Here is a 22,209-nt window from a genome sequence, read left to right as displayed (position 1 = left end):
TTTTTCAAACAGTGAAAGCTAAAGGTTAATGAGGCTGCCAAAAATGAAAATATTGGGCTGTCTATTATCGGGTTTTTGAAATGACTTGACAATGTGTGATCTTCTTTAGTCATTTATGGTGTGATGATTACTGTCTCTGTAGTCAAGTCTGCAAGTATTTTAGTCTGTTAGAATTTTCTGTATACTCCTGATGTTCTGTACTGTAATCCAGCCTTTAATAGGTTTGTTCACATAGGCTCTAAATATACAGTATGTAGTGCTCTCTGTCATTCACCTCTAGTGCCCTAGTAGTTCTGTGGTTGCTGCGCCGGATTAACAGAATCCCGTTTGAGTGCTGGAGCGCGGTAGCACTGAGAGGCAGTATCACAGTAGCGATGTGCCAGGTACGCTTGTGGGATTAGTTATAGGGTGGGGGTACTGCCATTGAGAGTGTGGAAACTCACAGGGATGGAACAGACATCTGTCTTGTGTGTTTATAAGCAGTCTGTAGCATGAATGTGTGGACTGTTTAGCAGGAAAATACTGGTTGACCTACAGTGAACCAGTATTGAAAAGAATTTAAACAATTTAATGCTGTAAGCATCGCCTTAAACACAAGTGCCACGAATACTCGCACCACAAATCATTTTACTTGGTGTAATGATAAAAAAGACCCAAGTTATTTAATTATCAGGTTGTTATTTTGAATATTCTGTGAATAATTGTATATTTTTTATATTTGTTATTGTAACACATATTCATAGGTGCATAGTATACTATTAGTTGATTAAAGATTTATATATATTAAAATATATTGAAAGGAACAACTGTAAAATCTAAATATATGACTTCCCAAATAAATACTTTACTGTTATTAAACTTGTGGGGAGTGACTGATTGCAATTACTATGAAAATAAATAAAATTACTTTCTTTTTTGTAAAACCAGACTTTCATTAATTCCTTTTTTCATTACATTTACTTTTATACAAGTTTCAGAATGCCGTAGGAATTGTGGTTTACTGACCCTTCATACAAAGAAGCTGAAACAGACAGTTTGAACAGAACATTTTTCTTTTAAAGTTTAGACTTTTATTAACTTTTTACATTCGTGCCTGTGTAGTGAGCAGCAGTTCCAGATTCAGACACTGGGTGGCAGAGTTTTATTCTTCATGGTACATCAGAGCAATGATTTGACTTTGAACTATTATGAACAAGTACAGAAAATCACAACATAACATAAAATAACATACATTTTATTTGGTCATTCATTATGAATGTATTTGTTTAAAACACAACCTTTGGCTAATAAAACACATTTGCTATTGAACAACCAAGCTTTTTTTTATTATTTAGCTGCTATTAAAAATGCTACACCTTTTGAAATAGAATCAATGAAAACATCTGCTGTGGAAACATCAAAACATATGAAACACCTTCCCGTTATAGTGCTAATAAAGTGTGTCAGATATAAAACTCTTGTTCATCTTCCACTGTACCCTCTTGAATACAATAATTTACTGTTGCAATGCCATTGCTGTTGTGTCGTCCTCTGTCTTGCACTGCCTCTTTTTGTAACACGTTTATATTCATCGGCTGTGGCTTGTGTACTACACAGGACGTAGACTTCAAAGAGACGCTTTGCTTTCTTGGTAACACATGAGTCTGTGTTGGAAAGGAGGAGACATTATTGGTCAGTTTGTTTAATTCAGAGCATCTATCTGATGGAGGAGCAGATTTGGGCCGAGGGGGCGAGGCCTTAAACTGGGATCTAAATTGAGGGCGGGAATAACCTGACACCACCGACAGGTCCACAGAGCTTCCACTGATGGTTTGTCCCGTGTCCACATCTGTCTCTTCGGCCCCCACTAGTGTGTCAACATTGACACGGAAGATTGGAGAACTCATGGAGGAGAAGCAGCGGGGTCGTAAGCTTGTAGGGGAGGCGCTTGTGGAGCGGGAGTCATCAGTGGGCAGGGAAAATAAGGACTGAGTGCGTTGACCTGTCCATCCAGCACGTAACAGCTCCACATCCCTCTGGAGCCGCTCCATGCGGATCTCCTGATCGCACAGAGATGTCTTGGAGTTGTAAGCATCCAGTGTAGGAAGGGTCTGGGGCCGTGAACGCGAGGAGTTACGGTGGTAACGCCTGTTCCGGTAAGAGGCGGGGCCGCGTCCGTAGGGTGGAGGTGGAGGGGCCGGCTCAGGTGGAGGTGGAGGATCAAATAAAGGATCCTCAGGAGGAATATGAGAGAACTTTGCAATGGTGTGTTTTCGGATGAAAGGTAAACCCTGGACCTGACAAAACAATGAAGTTAATAAATGGACTGTAATTTGCAGTTATTAGACAGATTTAAAAAAGGCAGTCAGTATTTAGTATTTATGTAGACCCATTTATGTAAATACCTTTAAAAACTTAAATTCTTAAAAACATTGATTTTATCAAAAAAATGTAACATCCATGGATCTGATAAAAACATTGTGCTTATCCCAAACAAATCCAGTGACAGACACATTATCAGCACGGTAGTTACAACCGTGGGATGAAATAAGACAATGTAACTCTCTTCGGAACAAAACACAGCTCAAAAACTCATCAGTACACCCATCTATTGAACTCTTTTCACATATCACAGACCTGCGGTTGTGTAGAAACGTGAGAAACACTGTAAAGTCTCAGTGGAGGATAGTTGTACTATGAGCTGTCAGATTAAATTTGACATTTGACAATAATAGCTTGGGAAAATCAGCCGTGTTCCTCCAACTACCAAACAAAACATAATGTGGGAATGAAGCTTCGATAAAGTAACCGTATACCTGTGCGTGAGAGAGAGAACTAAAGAGGAAATTTTCTTTTTAAGCAGGCATCATTGAGTGTGTGTTTGTGTCCGCGAGACAAAGTTCCACTGTTTCCTCCTTTACACCTCACTGCACATTCCCTCAATCCTTCTAAATCTCCCTCTATCATTTTCCACTGCAGCTTTTTGGCTTTTCCATCCATTCGTCTTTGTGCTTTTTCCTCACAGTTTTACACATTTCCCACGTTCTCCCCATTCATGGTTTTCTCATGTTTCCCACACAATTCGATTCCTTTTTTATGGACTGTATCTTCCCTTTTGGAATAATAATATTTTCCTTTTCACAAATCCCTGTCTCTGGTCATTCTCTACGGTTTTGTTTGGCATAGAACGATCAACAGAGGTCTGATGAAAATTATGAGAAGAATGAATAGAAATGAGTGTTTGTCTGTAGAAAGATTAAAATGAATATTTGACCTGTCTTAATTGAAATATCTGCAAATATGTCAGTGTCATAGTTTTTTCTCAAGATGCAAACCAGTAATGTTATTTTTCAAAGGCATTTTTATAAAAGTGCCTTAAATATCCTAATTAAACTAAGGTCTTGTCTTGTCCTGGCTTAAGCTAAGCCTTGTCTGTGAAACCAGGCCAATGTGTTTTATGTGTGAAATCCTCACTGTGCACCAGCAGGGGTTGCTAAGTAATGAGGCTGTAGTTGTGACAGGGAGCCAAACCCTGCTTTGATCTCAGCTAATCCAGGTCAGACAGAATGGACCTGTATTTGTATGTGTTTGTATGTTAGTGATTTTGTCTTTCTTCAGGTTTGCTTGATTATCTTCACAGTGAGAGCAGGATCACTTAAACACAAACACGTTCAAGTTAATTCCAGTTTTTGCAACCTGCATGCATATCTCTAAAAACTATTAATGACTAAAGGATTTAGAACTAAAAAATGATCTGTGGACGTATCTTGATATTTCAGTTCTTATTTTCTGAATTTACTAATTATAGGTACATTACATGTTTGAGTAAAATTATCACTTTTGTTTCATTCTGTTAACTATGACCAACTTACTCCCAAATTTGCGAATTGCACAAGATGGAGGCGGTGAGCTTTTGGAACGCCAGGGTCGGCAGACTCATTTCCAGTTGCATAACACTGTATGGTATCATAATTATTGGCCGGCAAATATGGGTGTTTTTAGATAAAAAGTAAAAGTAAGATATCAGCAATTTGACAGATCCTCTTTACACTGCTGAGTACTTTGTTAAGCCAAAACGACTCGATAGTGTTATATGACGGGGAATTAGTCTGCCGACCCTCTTGAGCAACTGGCCCATTCTAAATAAAAATGGTTTTCTATTTGCATTTATTTGCAGAAAATTGAAACGGGACACACTGGTCAAAACAACAAAGAAATGCAATGTTTGCAGATCTTGAATACTGCGAAGAGAACAAATTAATGTCCATGTTTAACATGTATTTTATGATTGTTTAAAAAAATCTACGTATATATATTTGTCACAACTTTCATGCATTATTGTTGGTTGACTTTGTCATTTCTGAGGTTTGTTTCTGTTAAAATTCAACAGACAATGGACTGGAATTTACACAATACATGCAGAAATGAAAATTAAAGACAAAACTGGAGTGGTTCCTTAATTTTTTCCATGTCTGTATATTTTTTAAAAGGCTATATTTAAAGCAAAATCTTAGATATAAAAAAAGTTGGAAGTATGAAAGTAAGACCTTTACTCTCTCACCTGTAGCAATATTTTGTTCCCGTCATAATCGTTTGTTTGCCAGCGGACGTCACTGATGGGTGTGCAGGGGCGTGGTAACAGTGGCACGAGTTCCCCGATGTCCCTCACTCGAATCTCCATCACAGCATTTTCAGTAGGGGCAGGGCTCTGGCCACGAGGCATCCGCTTAAATGACAGCTGGATTTCTGTTTCAGGGTTGGAATAGACCACACAGAAGCAGAAATCGTCTTTCTTCTGGGCCAGCCTCCGCCGCAAGAGCAGCCTATACAGACGTACCTGTTCGGTATAGGTCTCGTCACGACAGTAGACGGTGAAGCGCACAATCTCTTTCCCGTAATGAACCTGGCGAAGCGCCCATAGTGGCGTGCCTGGTGTCAGTGTAACAAAGTCCTGACTGGCTGGCGAAAGGGGTAACAGCCCTCGTCCGTTCACCCGCTCTGTGTGATGGTATCTCCACGGTGGGCATCTCAATTGACTGTGGAGGCGTTCAAGACTCTCCTCACCTCCATACTCCTCTTGAAGAAAAAGGATGACAGCAAGGGCTGGCTGACACTGTGTTTCGCTGGAGCACTGCAGGTGGACTTTGGGCTTTCGAGAAAGACCGGATGCACGCTCAGACACCCTAAAGAGGGTTAGATCAGGGTGGAGCCAAGATAGGACCTGATCAGCCGCTTTCTGGAGCGTTTTGGACTGACCTGGGTCAGTGATGATATGGATGGAAACGAGGAAAGGATCTTGTAGGTCCCCCATGGACATTTCACCTGAAGAAATACATAAAGCAAAGAAAATGATCCATTCAGGTATCCAGCTGTATTATTCTAAATCATGTATTAAAGTACTTCAGAAAATAAAAAGATGAGTGCCCTTTCAAGACTGAATGAAATCTTTTCATCCAGGGCTGTATACTGGACACAACAGCCTCATTAGTTGCATTAGTAGACGGTTAGTGACCCTGGAGAAAAGCTTTGGCTCCCTGTAGGACTTCTGAATAAAGTTTGCCTTTCTACCGAACTTTTGACCAGACAGAGTTATGAGAACACACACACGCGAAGACACACACAAACACAAAGACACACACACGCGAAGACACACACGCGCACACACACACACACACACGCACACGCACGCGCACGCACACACACGCACACACACGCACACACACACAAAAAGACTTGCTAATAAACAGATTTTATGATTTAATTTTATAACGAAATAAAGAAATCAAACCATAATCTTCTGGAGCAAAGAAACAAGTTTGTAGCTGCAAGATGTTAAACAGACAGTTCACCTTAAATGAAACTGATAATTTACTGACCTTTGTGTTATTCCAAACCTGTATGGCTTACTTTCGTTTGCAGAAAAATAGGTATTTTAAAAACGTTGACCATCCAACCCCATTGACTTCAATTGTATATGAACCTCAAAATCACCATTTCTCTAAATATCTTCTTTTGTGTACCAAGAGTGAAGAATGAGTTACATACAGCTTTTCAACTGCATGATGACAACATCTTTATTCTGGGTTGAAATATCCCTTTACAGAGGACACAATATAGACATTATAATTTAGAGAAATGCCATAATGAAACAACCCCTTCAACCCCATTATTGATATACCCTTTTAACTGGCTGAGGAGTTACAATGAAAAAGTCCCTCTGCATGCCAAATACTAGCAGCAACAACAGCAGAAATCTTTGTCAAAGGGTGAATGAACCTGCATTAATAAAAAGTACACAGAAAGTGGCCAGCACATGGACAGCTGCCACTTTCCTTTTGCTCTGCCGTTCCCCCCAGACTCGTGACTCAGGGGACACGTCCCACTTTGTTTGTTTTTTAAGGTTGGGGTTCCAGAGGCCAAGGGAACGCTATGCTCTTACACACTTACACACAATAACACACTCACGTAAGTAAACACGCATCTCTAGTTGCACTGCACTCTTGCAGGTGCCACTGACGCATATCTGAGTGCTATAAAGGTTTCTTTTCATCCATCAAGGTAGCATGTCCACTGGGCAAAGCATCAAAAAACATAATTAAAAGCACATAATATTCTCTATTTTATGATTTCTAGATCTTTATGATTTCTAGATAATTTCTAAATACATACACTATCACAACATGGTGTAAAAAACATTTGCATATGTTTAAACCACATAAGATCATTTTAGTCTATTTCATCTAAAGTGGGTACGGAAAGTGACCCCCTTACATTTTTCACTCTTTGTTATACTGCAGCGATTTGCTGAAATCATAAGTTCATTTTTTTCTCATTAATGTACACACAGCCCCCCATATTGACAGAAAAACACAGAATTGTTGACATTTTTGCAGATTTATTAAAAAAGAAAAACTGAAATATTACATGATCCTAAGTATTCAGACCCTTTGCTGTGACACTCATATATTTAAGGTCAAAGGAACTGCCTGAAGAGCTCAGAGACAAATTTGTGTCAAGGCACAGATCTGGCCAAGGTTACAAAATCAATTCTGCTGCACTTAAGGTTCCTAAGACCACAGTGGCCTCCATAATCCTTAAATGGAAGACGTTTGGGACGACCAGAACCCTTCCTAGAGTTGACCGTCCGGCCAAACTGAGCTATCGGAGGAGAAGAGAGATAAAGAAGAACCCATAGATAACTGTGGCTGAGATCCAGAGATGCAGTCGGGAGGCTATAGAAAGTCAACCATCACTGTAGCCCTCCACCAGTCGGGGCTTGATGGCAGAGTGGCCCGACGGAAGCCTCTCCTAAGTGCAAGACACATGAAAGCCCGCATTGAGTTTGCTAAAAAACACCTGAAGGACTCCAAGTGATGGTGAGAAATAAGATTCTCTGGTCTGATGAGACCAAGATAGAACTTTTTAGCCTTAATTCTAAGCGGTATGTGTGGTGAAAACCAGGCACTGCTCATCACCTGTCCAATACAGTGAAGCATGATGGTGGCAGCATCATGCTGTGGGGGTGTTTTTCAGCTGCAGGGACAGGACGACTGGTTGTAATCGAGGGAAAGATAAATGCGGCCAAGTACAGCGATATCCTTGACGAAAACCTTCTCCAGAGTGCTCAAGATCTCAGACTGGGCCGAAGGTTCACCTTCCAACAAGACAATGACCCTAAGCACACAGCTAAAATAAAGGCTTAACAACAACTCTGTGACTGTTCTTGAATGGCCCTGACTTAAACCCAATTGAGCATCTCTGGAAAGACCTGAAAAGGGCCGTCCACCAACGTTTACCATCCTACCTGACAGAACTGGAGAGGATCTGCAAGTTAGAATGGTAGAGGATCCCCAAATCCAGGTGAAAAAACTTGTTGCAGCTTTCCCAAAAAGACTCATGGCTGTATTAATCAAAGGGGTGCTTCTACTAAATACTTAGCAAAGGAGGACCATGTGATATTTCAGTTTTTCTTTTTTAATAAATCTGCAAAAATGTCAACAATTCAGTTTTTCTGTCAATATGGAGTGCTGTGTGTACATTAATGAAGAAAAAAAAAGAACTTGAATGATTTCAGCAAATGGCTGCAATATAACAGAGTGAGAAATTTAAGGGGGTCTGAATACTTTCCGTACCCACTGTATATATAGCCCTGGAAAAAATTAAGAGACTATTTCAAAGACCATTTTCAGTTTTTCTGAATTTACTTATTATAGGTACTGCCTGTGTTTAGGTAAAATAATTTTTATATTTCTACCAAATTTTAAATACAAAATATTGTTTCTATTTGCAGAAGTGAAAACCGGAGAAATAGGTGAAAGTAACAGAATTATTAAGAAAGTTCTTATTCACTTTTAAGCAGTACAATACTTCTACATCTATGTAGGAAAAGTTCCCAAATTATTTTTTGATTCTTGTCATGCTGTCAGTCTTTCACATTGCTGTTGGATGACTTTGTCACTCCAGAGGTTTGATTTTGTTGACATTCGACTGGAATGATGTTAGAAATGATGTTTAATAAAGTTTGGGAGGACAAGCAGATAATACACCCGGCTGGTACAGTCTTCAAGCTACCCCGGCTCCTCACCACAAGCCTGTTTTCTCCCGCAGGACAACATGGGAAGGGCTCTAGGTTCGGGCTAATACCTTTTAACCTGCATTATTATCTGCATAGGTGAACTCCTGAAATGCTGATTAAATGAACATTTGCAATGGTCTCTTATTTTTTTTCTGCGGCTGTATATAGTTTCATTATTTGGCAAAGGTTTTGTTCAATCAAATTCTCCCCTCCACTGACCAGAATGGAGGTAATTGGCTATGACATACAGTACAGTATATTGGCTGTTTAAAAAGTAAGAAGTGAACCGAGTGACAGGCTCAGCCCAAACTTCCGATTTCAATAGGAAATGTGCAAACACATGACAGAGAACTTCTCATTGTGTGTTTTTAGTGGGCTTTCTTTCCTGTTTGGCAGTCACAGCTCTGCTAAACTGTATCTGGCTGCCATTCAAGAAGCCTTGAACGCTTTTACCCATCTCTAATCTCAGTTGAATCTGTAGTGGAATGTAATCTGCTGGACTGGGATGGATTTAAGCAACAGCGTTAAATAAGAATCAGCTTAACTGTCCCTAAAAAATAACCCTCAATCTGGTGTCATTTGTGTGGTGGTTTCTTAAACTAGAAGATGCTCTTCTGCATCTAAAGATATTTAAACTAATTCTTGACACCAATAATTTCATTACTCCAAATTAAGATTGCAGGTTTTATTCTGGTTTTGTTTAGAACTCTTTTTATTATCCCCAATGAACTCTATAGAGAGGAAAATGCTCAAGGACATTAGGAAAATCTGATAAAATTAGATTAAGAATAAAGGCTCACAATAGATGTGCAGCAGTGGAGAATTAAGGACATGATTTATAAAAAAGTAATTTGTTATTCATGGCAGAATTATAAGCAAAAATCTGTCATATTGTTAAAAATGAGACAATGCAGAAACAGGAAATGTGGTAGAGAGAGAGAGAGAGAACGGGAGAGAAAATCATTTCCCCTTCTCATGCAGAGACGAATGAGACAATGGAATAGTCAGTGTTATTCTGTGCATAAATCAGTAAGAAACTCTCTGCTTTTCTCTCGTGGTTGGACAGGATGACAGTTTGCAGAAGAAAATATGAGACATTGATAACCTAAAATGTTCTGGAGGGAGATCTTCATCTAATCCTGCATCACAGTGCAAAATTATATTCTGTATGTAACTGCTCACATCACAACTATAAATCAATGGTCACTTCTTTTATTTGTTTACATTATGGTCTTCATTAAGGGCTTGTTTACCCCCGGCATAAAGATGCGTTTTGGTCGATCAGATCACAAGTGGACGACGCAAAATACAGGCGAAAATGGGGTGTGATACGTTTTGAGCTTGTTCTCTTACAGAGGTAATCGGAAACTAATTTGACCGGATTGTGTTTCTGGTCTAGACGCTCATGTGGTTGAATGTGTTCGAACAGTCACAAGAGACCACCTACTCTCCACATACAGACGTAATGCGTAAACATTCTGAAACGCGTGTTAGCCAGACAAGATATAAACTTTGCCGGCTAAACTCCTGAAAGTTTGGAATAAAGACGAAAAAAAGTATCAAGCACAATGTTTTCCCTCCATTCCAGATATATAACACATACTCACAAGCACATTGCATGTATTTATTTAGTCCAAATAGGACAGAAGTGGTCAAAAGTGGACGAAAAGAGATGGCTTAAAAGGGTGTAAACAGGTATGTATCTCTTTTGTCCACTCGTGATCCGATTGACCAAAACACATCTTGATCCCAGTTAAGGCCTAATTTAGATGTTCACATTTGGGCCTCACTTCCATCATGGACAGCAAGCTATGCATATAATACTTACAGATTTTAAAAACGTGACTTTAAGCAGATGTAATACACACAGTTTCAGACAATCTCACCTATAGCTGTAGTACCTAACATACTTCGTATCATCGAAGAGTCTTTAGTTTGATCACATTTATAAAAGACAGATATAGCTGTATGATTATTTCCGAAAACAGTCGACCTCCTGAACAAGCACACAATCCATCATCGCATTATTATTAGTTCGTGTTGTTTACCTTATGCACGTACGCGCCGATTGCCAACAAAACACAAACATTTGACTCAGTTTCACTTGCGGCATGCGGTTTATGCATGACCTTTAAGCGCCAGGACTGCTTGATCTATCAGTTTCAAACAATCTGCAAATCGTTATAAGCGTTATATCCACAGTTTGTATAGCTTTCCTCACCAAAATGCAGTGAACTAACACGTTTAAGCTTTGCGAACACAGCCCATTAATGGGCAATCTCTGTCTGCACGCGTGAGGGTGCTTTTTCCGGGGCAACTGTCCAATACAGGGCTAAGAAAATTTGTTAAGTAACAGAATTTCACTTGTTACTTGATTATTGAGAAGTTGACCATGTCAAGCATGAGAAGCCAGCACGTTTAACAGTGTAAACAAGTCAGAATGCATTCACCACCCAAAGCCATATAAACATCATTAAACACATACAATGTCATAAATTGCCCATAAAATTACAGTAATTTTAAATTCAATCTTAATAAACTGTTTTCCCTCCGCTGCCATGTTGAAATAGAAAATGAATCCCGTTTATGGCAGTTTAAACAGTCATGTGATGGTACAGCTTAAGTGGTCAAGTAAAACAGCTTGTGTGACATGCATCCTATGCTTTTATTGTAACATTTAAGATCATAAATCGTTTTAATAACTCCAGGTTGGTTGTCCAAACCATTGCAATCTATCTGTCTGTCCGGTTTTCTTCCCAACTCTGCCTCGCTTTCGATTTCAACATGGCAGAGGCGTGAAATCAGTCTATATCTGTTGAAATGGTTAAAACAAGGTTGAAACATTTCTCGCCCACTTTTCTCCCTTTTCAGTGGACAATTCTGTTTTCTTCATTTCTGCCTCTAAGTCCATATCGAACCACTTTTCTCCTTTCTTCAGTAAATTATACACAGTCTATTAGGTGGTGTCCTTGATGGGCTCTTGTTTGTATGTGAATAGGTGAGTGTGCGCAAGTGAGAAAGTGTTTCCTGTGCAGTCACTGGGAGGACTGTTTCCTGCTGCCCAGATTAATGGGCTAATATTGGACATTAATCCCTCCATAGGGAAACAGACTGGGCCTATGAGAAAAGGTCAAACACACTCGATCGAACAAGCAGAGGTGTCAGAACTCTCAAAGCTCTTCAAGTAGGGATTTTTAGAACAACCTTATCTCGAAATCATGGCAACAAATAAGCATTTGATTTAAGTGAGACAAAAATCTTCCACTTAGAATCTATTAGAAATAACATTTGATTAGTTTTTTAAAGTCAAGGCTAGCCTTAAATTTATGAGTCCCAAGCTAAGGCCCTCATCCCCTGGGCCTAGTAAGTAGACTATAATATATACAGAACCTTAGCTGGCCCTCTTCGTCTGAGGGACAATGTTCTTGTCTGACGATGTTCATGTTTAATGGTACATTCAGTCGTCTTTCCATTAATGAATCACGTTTCTATGTTTTATAAATAAAATGGTACTCTGAGGGTCAACATGTTGAGATCACATGACCAATACTACTTTATCTCTGTTACATTCCTGTTATTGCTCACTTTTGCTCGTGGACAAAATTAAGGTTATTTACATGACTGTAATGTACTTAAACGGAAAAAAGTGCATTTTTAAAACATTTTACCTACAGATGACATTGTCAAAACAATCCCAGCGCGAAAATGTATCACATTTTTGTACTAACGTGTACTGTGCATGCCAAGCCAGCAGTTGTCACAAAAAAGAATATGTAATGTGCATGTGCATGACGTCACTGTTTTTACAAAATTTGTGTTTTTGTAGTTTTTGTAGGTTGTAATTTTTTTTCAGGACCCCAAAACACCACTGTCACATCAGCTAATGGACAAAATACACTGCAAGACTTTTGCTCAGAAATTGCCTAGTCAGTCTGGGCTTGTTTCAGAAAGTCTGTGCCAGTCTGCAGATTTGATCAGTTAGTGTGTTTTTATCTGCAACTTTCAAAAAGTCTGCAAGTGTCTAGTTTCTTGTAGTGTAGGCCTACTCCAGCCATAAAATGCATAAAAGTATTTTTAGTTAAAACAGTGTTTGCCTCTTATTTTGCTCAATTAAATTAAAAATGAAATCTTATCAGAATAATGTATGCAAAGTCAGCTCACCAACGCTACAAAAATATAATTTGATAGACTTTCACAAAATGTGTAATGTTTAGAACATAAACTCTCATCAACTATTTTTAAAGATCTGGAGCTTTGGAGTGCTGACTTTTTATACATTTGTCTGATACAATGGCATTATTAACGGAACATTTTTGTCTCATGCCAGAAAGAACTGTGCATTTTGTAAACAAAACATTACAAAAGATTTGTTTGTATCATATACTGTGAGTGTATCACTCAGATACACCGATTTTGTCTCCCAAGATTCTAAGGCATTTGTATGTGTTTCTGTGTGTTAATCCATTGTATAAACTGTTTAAAAGAGAAATATACAAATGACATCTACTCACTGCTTGTTGATGACATAAGACTGTAGTCAGACCTGAGAAAACAGTGAATGACAGAGAAGGACAGAGAGAAACAGAGAGACTGTTAGAGTGATTTAGTGCTTCAGGATCCCAAGGTTTCAAAGGAAAGTCCTACATCTGGATAAACAATCCTGGGTGTCATGGTATAGAGTGGGTGTTTGTGTGTAAGTGCCTCTCTCAGTTACACACATGCAGGTTATAATCAAAGATTGTGTCTTTAACAATCATTATAGTCTTTCGGCTCAAAGGATGCCAAACAAAAGAATAGGACAAATCCAAAATAACCATAACTATCTTTTCATCTTATGTATAGTACACGAGTCATGCGAGAAAATGGCCTGGTAAATCTTTCCATAGTACTGTACATGTTTTTTTTTCTGTAATCGCTCTCTTCCATTTTTGTATCTCTCTTTTCTGTTGTACTGGCAACATAATATTACAACATACCATAATCATTTAAAATGCTTTAATGTAACCGTTATACTACAGTCTGTACTGGAAATATGGCACATACTATCGTCTAAACTTGGAATAATGAGTGCACACTTTGCATAGTATATGATTAAACATTCTTTATAATCCTGCCCAGCAATACAAGTATGATGCCAATGATGTTATTATAATGAACAAAATATGTTTCACATTTGCTAATACTGCACAGATGGGTGCTGCAGAGCCAAATGATCTCATTTTAGTGGTTGAAGTGCTGAATTTTCAGCATGTTGATTCTCCTTTGGTACGGTATGTGGTTTCAACCTCAGTATGACAAGACTATACAGAGAACACTCCTCTTATCGGCTTGTCCAGTTTTAACACCTCTCAGGTAATGTTCACATCGGTCACCAGGCACTCACTACAGTATATCTGAATAGCTCACAGGTTCCAATTGTTTTAGTAAAACCGTCATGGTCCACTCATTCATATATTATGTTAGACTTAGACCGTCAAATTTTCCAAAAAGGCACATGGGTCACATGGATTACTAAAATACTGTCACTATAACTTGCTGCGATCAGTTTGTTCATTAAGAGTTATGCTTCTAACACTGTGTAACCTATTGGTTACATTTATAGGCGTCTTACCAAAAGGTTCAAATCCCACAAGTGTTGAGCTGTGACCAAAGAGCTTAAACTCCAGGTTGCTCCTGTAATAAGTGTGCTGTAAGTGGCTTTGGATAAAAGTATCAGCTAATTGACAAACCAGGAATCTCTTGAGGTGTCTTAAGGCAATTTTCTTCCAAATCCCGATTCCTGTGTCAGATGGGACGCGTGGATTTGTGAATTAAATAGCAGAGACAAATGCACATGTTCTGCAGAAAGGGGGATAGATGTGCCATCTCTACTTACTGTCTACTGTCCTGCTAAACACAAACACACCTACATTGAACTAAAACACCGTCCACTAAGATTATAACATACCTAAAAACAACCCAGGATGCATATTTTCTTATTTCCCACAGCTGAAAGCACAGAATGATTGTTGATATCACGTGTTTGTAAAATAGTTGTATAGGAAAAACAGGTCAACTAGATGATTCAATTGGCTACTTATGTCACTATTGTGGTCTGAGACCCATGGCCAAGTGTTTAAATAAGAAACCCATTGGCTTTTTCAGCGACGAACACTTTAAGTAGTAGCTAAATCTCTGCGCCAAACGTATTGGGTGATAATAATGCCAAGCAACAGTTGATTATACGATACACCGGCTAAAAGCAAGTAAACTGTTATTTTTGTATTACTGTGACTAATATTAATGTTTTTAATAATATCATGGACAAGACCAAATCTTGACTTCTTACAAGCGCGTTGTGTCTTATTGGTGTCTAACATATAGCCTATATAATGTAGAGCTCAAAGCTACAATGTTTATTCATTCGTTCATTCACTTGCCCATTTCATTTTCTTTGCAAACAGTGCGCTTGTTATCACTTACCCTCCGGTCTCCGCTCCGGAATCAGCGCACTCGTCTTCCGCTGAATTTTCCATCTCTGGCCAAAGTGACTGCAACTTCACATACTTGAAGTCGTTCCTCTGCTCTCTTCGCCTTCGTGCGCTTCCACAAATAAATGTAAACGAGCCATTTAAAGCCGAGAAAGGATAAGGGTTATGCACAGCTAGTGACTGTCTGTCTGTGTGATGATCTGGTTCGTCAAAGCGTGTGCGTCACCACAGTCCATTCAGCTCAATAGTGGTGCATTTACCGCTCCCAGGTGGCTCAGCGCTGTTAAAACGCGGAGTGCGTGTGCGCACATGAGACGAAACTCGAACTCAGACCTGTGGGTTGTGGACATGTAAAAAAGGTCAAATAAAAAAAAAGGAGAGACCTGAGGTGTTTGGCGCATTTCCCTTGTTTGCTGAATAACTATTATTTACCACGGATATTAAAACACAATCTATCTTAGACACAAATGTAACCATGAAAACATGCACACTTGTAACAGAATGATCATATTTAATTACATTTTATTTTATTCAAGGGAACAAAACTATTTTGCAATGAAATATGAAACAACTTAATTTGTTTAACAAATCAGTCATGTGGTGTATTTACAAGACTCAACTTAAAAAATGCAACATATCATCATAAATCCGTCATGTGAGCCTATATACACTAAAATCTGTGTTTACACTAAAATAGGAAATGTATAAAAATAAGATATGCAAATAAGTGAAAACGCAAATAAAAGAAAGTAAAATAAAAGACATTTGTCACAAGTCAAAATCGATACTCTCAAAAACAATGCTTGACTTTAGTCAATATAGCCTTCGGGTTCCAGAAGGAGATACTGTTGTAGAGGGGTCGGGACGGGGAGTCTTGGGATGAATGAGTAGCAGTGCTTCCCATAGTGTTTTCTCAATGCAGACCGACACAGATGCTGTAAACAACGAGGTTTGTACTCCAGTGCAAAAAGAGACTCATAAAAGGGTCTGTGAAGCTGAATAAAAGTATGCATTATTGTATCATTTTGCATGTGACAACAATAAAGCCAACATTGAGGCATTGACTCAACGTCATGTTGATTTGCTTATCCTATAAGAAATTCGCCCTGTTTAATGCACATTTAGAGATGAGCTAGGTGAACCTGATTTTGTTCTGCATGCTCCTAGGACAACATTCCCGGCAACTATTGAGATATTAGGGTCTGGTGTTGTTATGATGTAAGAATTACATTTAGCGTGCGGGAACTGTATTCATATTTATAGTTGACAGAATTGTTGTTTAAGAGCCAAGAGTGACGTTTATAAATATGTTGACCAAGGACTTAGCCATGCAAAACCACAACATTCAATGTTTTTACTCTATTTGTAAACACAAAGATAAAATCTTGAAACACTTACAAGAAAAATATCCTCAGGTATGGCTTCAACCCATTTGGAGGTCACAGGAACAAGTGTGTATGAGTTGAAAAGGATTTCCACAGTTTTGGGTGCTTCTGCACATGCTGATAATACCTAAAAGAAAAGATGGACGGTACCTTTATCAACAGTCACTGATTTCACAAAAGAACAACTCTTACAACAAGAGTATGTGCTATTAGTATACATCTTATTCTAAAAATAAGAAACTATAGTTTCCCAGCTACGTAGGCACACGTATGTCTGTAAGGTGTCTGCTAAAGATCTGGAGATCTGAAAAACATCTGCTAAACATCTTAGAAAGAGCAGTTTTAAATTGACTCTAAATCCTAAACATCTTAAATCCGTCTTATAGATGTACTCTGAGATGTATTGCAGATATTTTCCAGATCTTCTCAGTAGTATACTTATTATATCTTTATTTGGTAGCAATATTCATATAATAAAATTTAAATTAGAAAACTGCAAGCATAAGGTTTACGTAAAGAAAACATATGATTACTTTAGAAAGTAATCTAAAGAACGTATAATTCAAAGTGTACTTTTATGAACCAAAAATGTGCTACATATTGAACTAGTACACCATAAATATACCTGTACAGTTACTTGAAATAAATGGTGTACAAAAACAATGTAATGAACAGTATAGTGAACTAATTGTGTACTCAATGCTATATTTAAAGTATGCTTTTATAATGTAAAAAGTGTGGCAATTTAGTCTAAAATTTTAATCAGATAGTACACTACTAAGTCTACTACTAGTGCATTAGAATTAGTACGCTTACTACCTAAAGTAAACTTAAATAAACTTTATTTAAATGCAGCAACATTCACTTGAAGTCATCAATGGGAGATGCACAATAAATATCCGACAAATTAGTAGAATATAGCATTAATCGACATTATCTGTATCTGTTTTTCTGAGACTTTGGTTTATCGTATGTTTAATGAATACGACAAGAGGATTGTGTAATGCGCTGTATTGAAACATCAGTTTTAAGCCCTGGTCCTATTGCAGTGCTATTAGTGATTACCTTCAGCAGTGCCTGTGGCCATACTTTAATCGAGCCGTGATTTAACAAGGTCTGAACAGCTATGTGAGGATGCCACTCTTGTCGAACCACAGAGCTCTGAAGCACACAAGATAACGGTGAACACCCATTATAGTCAATAGCATTAACATCAGCCTCATGGTCCAATAGCAGCTCCACAATCTTATGCTGAACGTTACGGGCCGCCTTGTGTAGAGGACTGCGCCGTTCTTTATCAGCCAAGTTAACGTTAGCGCCATAATCCAGGAGGAGATGGCAGAGCTCAAGGTAATTGTCATCTTGGCTGTCGTCTGTCTTTTCTTGAGTCACCCCACAAAGGACCCCTAGTGGTGTTTCACCAGAGGAGCTGACATGATTCACACAGGCTCCGGACCGCAGGTAAAGCTGTGCGTGGTGGAACAGCCCATGCTTGGCTGCCACATGCAATGGTGTTTCGTCATCATCCTCACTGGATAAGTTCACAGTGGCACCATATCTCACCAAGGCTTTTGCACAACTACAATAAAAAAAATCTAATTTTTTTAATGTAAAGTTTATATTTGTATTCTTCATGCATTTAGAATTATAAGAATGCAATATTGTTTCGTTTTAAGCTGTTATGTACCGTAGTGATTGTGGTGTCCTGCAGAGATGTAATGGAGTCAGTCCGTCCTCTGTGGTCTGGTTGGCGTTTGCTCCATGTTCCAGCAGAAGCTCCACACATTCTATGTTGGCGTTTGCACAGGCCTCATGAAGTGCAGCTTTTCCTCCAGCGATAAGGTTGGGGTGTGCGCCATGTTCCAGTAAATACTGCAGGCATTCATTAAAACCTTGTGCAGCAGCAATGCACAGTGGACTTGTCAGTTCTCTTTTATATTCCAAAGACCAAAGACCTGAAATGGGCAACATTTTAATATGATGTATAAGCTTTGATATGTTGAATAAACCATGTCAATAGGAGATGATGTTACGAAGAGGAGTTTAAAAATGAGCTTAAAGTTCACTATTTAAGAAACAAATGAATTAATTCTTCTAGACCGACATGTTGTGGCAGAAACAATTGCTACTTTTAGTCTCTATACAATTAAACCTGAAAAGTGATAACAATGAAAATAATTAAACAATTAAACAATAATTAATAAAAATTTTAACAGTTTGCTTTAAAGAACGACATTAAGTATGTGAAAGTGCCCTATTTGTCAGGTACCCATAACCGAAATATGACCTCTGCATTTAACTCATCCAGTGAGTAGTACAGCAAACCCTGAACTCAACACCCACAGAGCAGTGGGCATCACTGCAAACGGTGCCTTGCTCAAGGCCTCATCAGTTTCTACCTGCTGGCACTGAGAATCAAACCAGTGACCTTCTGGCTATGAATCCGACTCTCTAACCACTAGGCCACACACAGTTAATTAATTTTAAATTAGCCATGTTTCCATCCAGTTTTTGTGATGTTTTTTTATCGGCAAAGCAAATGTGGGCCAAAAATGTTGGCGAAATATGCTTTCTCCTGGGTGTTTCAGTCCAGTTTCCTTTTATTGATAAAATGGTGTGCGAAATGAGGTCATACATTTAAAAAATACATTGTTGCTTAAGTTTTGTTATAGCGCAAAACATTTGCCCAGGCGTTCCCATACCAAATTTAGCTTATATTGCAAATGCGTGGGCCTTTTGCATCCCAAATGTTTTTTATATGTACAGAGTAGTAAGAAAATCCAAGCAAGGTTATTTTAGTTTACAAAAAAAATATTTTGAAAACGTTTCAGATTTTTCTGTTTATTGTAAAAACTTACACTAAATGAAAAAAAGGTATGTTGCCTGTAAGAATTAACTGAAATAAGTTTAAAGCACTAATTATAAAATAAACAAAAACTCAAATAGAACTCAAATAAAAATGTATTAATCTTATATAGCAACATAAAAAATTAACAAATAACTTTTGTTAAACCATATTCTGTAAATAAAAGTTAATTTAAATTATTAATAAAACTAAATAATAAAAAAATCAAAACTTCTTTATTACGTAATGTTTTAAATAAGAAATATTCTACACCTTTTCCTGTGAAAATTCGATAAAATAACAGGTCTATACTGGAAAAATATGTAAAAAAATATATATAGAAAAATCCTGTGAAGTAACGCCTTTAGTGAGGCAATCTTAAAGCCTTGGAAAATTAAACCCATCTTCATTTTTACCTGGAGATCTTTGTTCTAGTAAATTACATAAATTACATTAGTTGTGTCATATCAATGACATTTAATAAATGATGTGCAAAAATATCATCAGAGTGCAAAGATATTACTAGATTTCCAATAAACCTCCAAGGTTCCTACCCATGACTTGTTTTACCTGAAGGTCCAAATGTGGTATCTGGATGAGTTTGCCACTGCAGTTCCTCCCTGCTCACATTGTACAATACATCAACATCAATGTAATTCCTTTTAAGGAGGTTGCGAAGCCCTCTGGTGTCCCCCTTCACTACGGCTCTGTACAGCCGTAAGGACCGTGAATGAGCTCTTTCCCAATAGTCCTGCCCTGCCTCGCTGTTATCATCCAGCAGAGCCTGCCATCCATTCAACTGCACGGTGGAGCAGAGGTTCTCAAAGCGCATAGTTCTCAGCATCTCCTGCTACGTTTTCAAATGACTTACACTTTCAAAGACTTGATTTATATAGCTCCGGTCATGTTTTTCCTATGACTTCAAGCACTATTTTGCCACTATTTTTAGTAAGCCATTGTTCTCTATCAGTTGCTCATAGCTTAAAGGCTCCATATTTAGCTGGAGTTGTATGAGATAGAGTCTAAATCCTTTGAGCTGCCAACATCCATGTTTTATATGAACAATAGACCTGTCTCTGCAGAAACATCTAAAACATGCAGATCTTTTTTTCCAGCTATACACCTCCACGGATGCCATAAAGTTCCTGCAGCATAACATCTTAGAATAATAGTAGAGGCTGAGATTTTAAGTGCAATCGTGTAACCTCTTTTCGCATAAAATCATTTTGGCATTCCGAGCACAAGAAAAATATTTAATGGAACCTGCAGAATGGGTTGCAGGATTCAGCGTTGCATGGAGACAGAGCAAAACAGTGCCTCGAATCAAGACTGCTGTGTATTGATCTGTGCATGGCATTCATTTGTGCAGAAGATTATCATAATCCTTTAGAAATCCTATGCCAACTCGATACAAATTCCTCTCCTAGAAATTCTGTATCACCCACAGACGGTATAAAGCACAATGAGTTAAGAGCTTTCTAAGCGATGTTTAGGCTATTTTGGAAAAGTCGAGCTTTGTTATCCTTGCACGAACAGTTCAAATATGTCAGCAAGTCTCATGTCTAGCTTTACAAAAAGGTCTGCGTGGAATGCGAGGAGTGTTTGCGAGCAGACATGCTGTCCACTGAGGGAATCCAGGATTATGACTGTTGTTTTAATGTAGTTATTGTTAGTCACGTAGTTATGTTTTGGTGTTGGATTATTTTATATAATGTGCATAAAGATTTATTTTCAGACAAAAGCACTGATGCTAAACACATGCAGTCTCAAATACACCAACACTCACTCTTTTTCCACCCGAACAAACATTAAATGCTAATTTTTGTGTCTCTGACCAATTCATCATATCTCACCTTTTTGTTGAGTTGTCCACAACAGTTCATCACTCTGAAACACTAGCACTTTGTTCAGATCATGTGCATCTGAAGATCCATCTTGCATTTCCCTCCAGTAATGTGTTAGCAGGTCATGAAGAACAGGAGGACATAAGAAGTCCATCCCTGGTTGTTTATAGCCCTTGGACCTGTCTCTCCCAACCCTCTGATCACTGTTTAAAGACAACCGCCTTCTCCCTGTCAAGAACGTGGCCTTTCCACTTACCGCAAATGTTACAGTGCCTTGGGAGAGCATCGATGTGATTGACAACACTTTCTTCTTTCTTGCTAGATTCTTACCTGCCTGTTTTTATGGCTATATATATATATATAACCAATGTTGTTCTAGCGTGTATTTTTAGTACAGATGACATGTGATCAAATGGTAAGGCAATTGCATGACAGGAGTGCCTCGATCATTGTTTACAGCAACAACACACCAGAGACAAAGTCTTCAGAGAGGTCATTTCGATAAATATGCCAGATGCACAGATGAGTGGAAAGCGCTACTGGTGATATCACCTCTGCACTGTCCAGGAATAGAATCAGATGATCTATTTTAACAAATCATAAGGTATGACTGCATTGTCCTCCAATCAGACTTGCCACACGTCCGGCCGGGAATGTCATCCACGCTTTACATCGTGACCTTAATTCCAAAAGTGCCCTGAACTTTTTAACTCTAATTCCAGTGTGGAAGGGCATCATTCTTTCCTTGATACAAAAATTTAGCTTTTCAGGTATGAAAGTTTACTGACCTGCTCACTTACAGTTAAACATGCCACAATGCGTTATGCAGCTTTAATGTTTTGCTTTGGTTTTATAGGCAGTTCACATGCAGATTCATATAAATGTTGTTGTTAGGTTTACCTTATTGTGACCTTCCATTGAAACCATTGTAGTCATAAACACAAGCTGTGTGATTTAGCAGAGGGACATACTCTCTAGGTATCTGTGATTTATTTAGAATCTCCTGTTGAGCTGATGACATACATAAGCCTTTCATGGCTCTCAGATGTACAAGCAAAGACAACTTCATGGGGAAAGTTAGCTATTTAGATTTTGACACTGATGTCAGTGA

At 38.4% G+C, this 22,209-nt stretch overlaps 2 protein-coding genes across 3 annotated transcripts; both read right to left on the bottom strand.

Annotated features, from left to right (window-relative positions):
- Positions 1-1,038: 1,038 nt before the first annotated feature.
- On the bottom strand, positions 1,039-15,239 carry fam124a (family with sequence similarity 124 member A). 2 transcript variants are annotated; one of them, XM_079464215.1, is made up of 4 exons: positions 15,017-15,239; positions 13,066-13,097; positions 4,541-5,301; positions 1,039-2,276 (listed from the first exon to the last, which is right to left on the bottom strand). In XM_079464215.1, exons 1-4 carry the CDS (start codon positions 15,067-15,069, stop codon positions 1,443-1,445), a joined length of 1,680 nt encoding a protein of 559 aa, XP_079320341.1. In that variant the 5' UTR covers positions 15,070-15,239; the 3' UTR covers positions 1,039-1,442. The 2 variants fall into 2 exon arrangements, with proteins under 2 accessions (XP_079320341.1, XP_079320342.1); XM_079464216.1 differs by lacking the exon at positions 15,017-15,239 and adding an exon at positions 14,502-14,518.
- A 594-nt stretch (positions 15,240-15,833) lies between these two features.
- asb18 (ankyrin repeat and SOCS box containing 18) lies at positions 15,834-21,384 on the bottom strand (the record flags this gene model as incomplete). Its single annotated transcript, XM_079464211.1, has 5 exons — positions 15,834-16,019; positions 16,423-16,536; positions 17,475-17,988; positions 18,097-18,364; positions 21,108-21,384. 5 exons carry the CDS (start codon positions 21,382-21,384, stop codon positions 15,834-15,836), a joined length of 1,359 nt encoding a protein of 452 aa, XP_079320337.1.
- Positions 21,385-22,209: the final 825 nt, after the last annotated feature.

This window comes from Barbatula barbatula (assembly GCF_947034865.1).
Source record: "Barbatula barbatula genome assembly, chromosome: 9".
NCBI classification, from domain to species: Eukaryota; Metazoa; Chordata; class Actinopteri; order Cypriniformes; family Nemacheilidae; genus Barbatula; species Barbatula barbatula.
Note: the sequence above shows the minus strand (reverse complement) of the source record. Positions and strands in the feature narration are given on the sequence as shown.

Coding starts and splice junctions, on each gene's coding strand:
- fam124a (XM_079464215.1), bottom strand. CDS start 15,069: ATGGAAAATTCAGCGGAAGACGAGTGCGCTGATTCCGGAGCGGAGACC. Junction 5,302..13,065: donor TCTTATGTCATCAACAAGCA/GTGAGTAGATGT, acceptor GTATTTCTTCAG/GTGAAATGTCCATGGGGGAC. Junction 2,277..4,540: donor GGAACAAAATATTGCTACAG/GTGAGAGAGTAA, acceptor TTGTTTTGTCAG/GTCCAGGGTTTACCTTTCAT.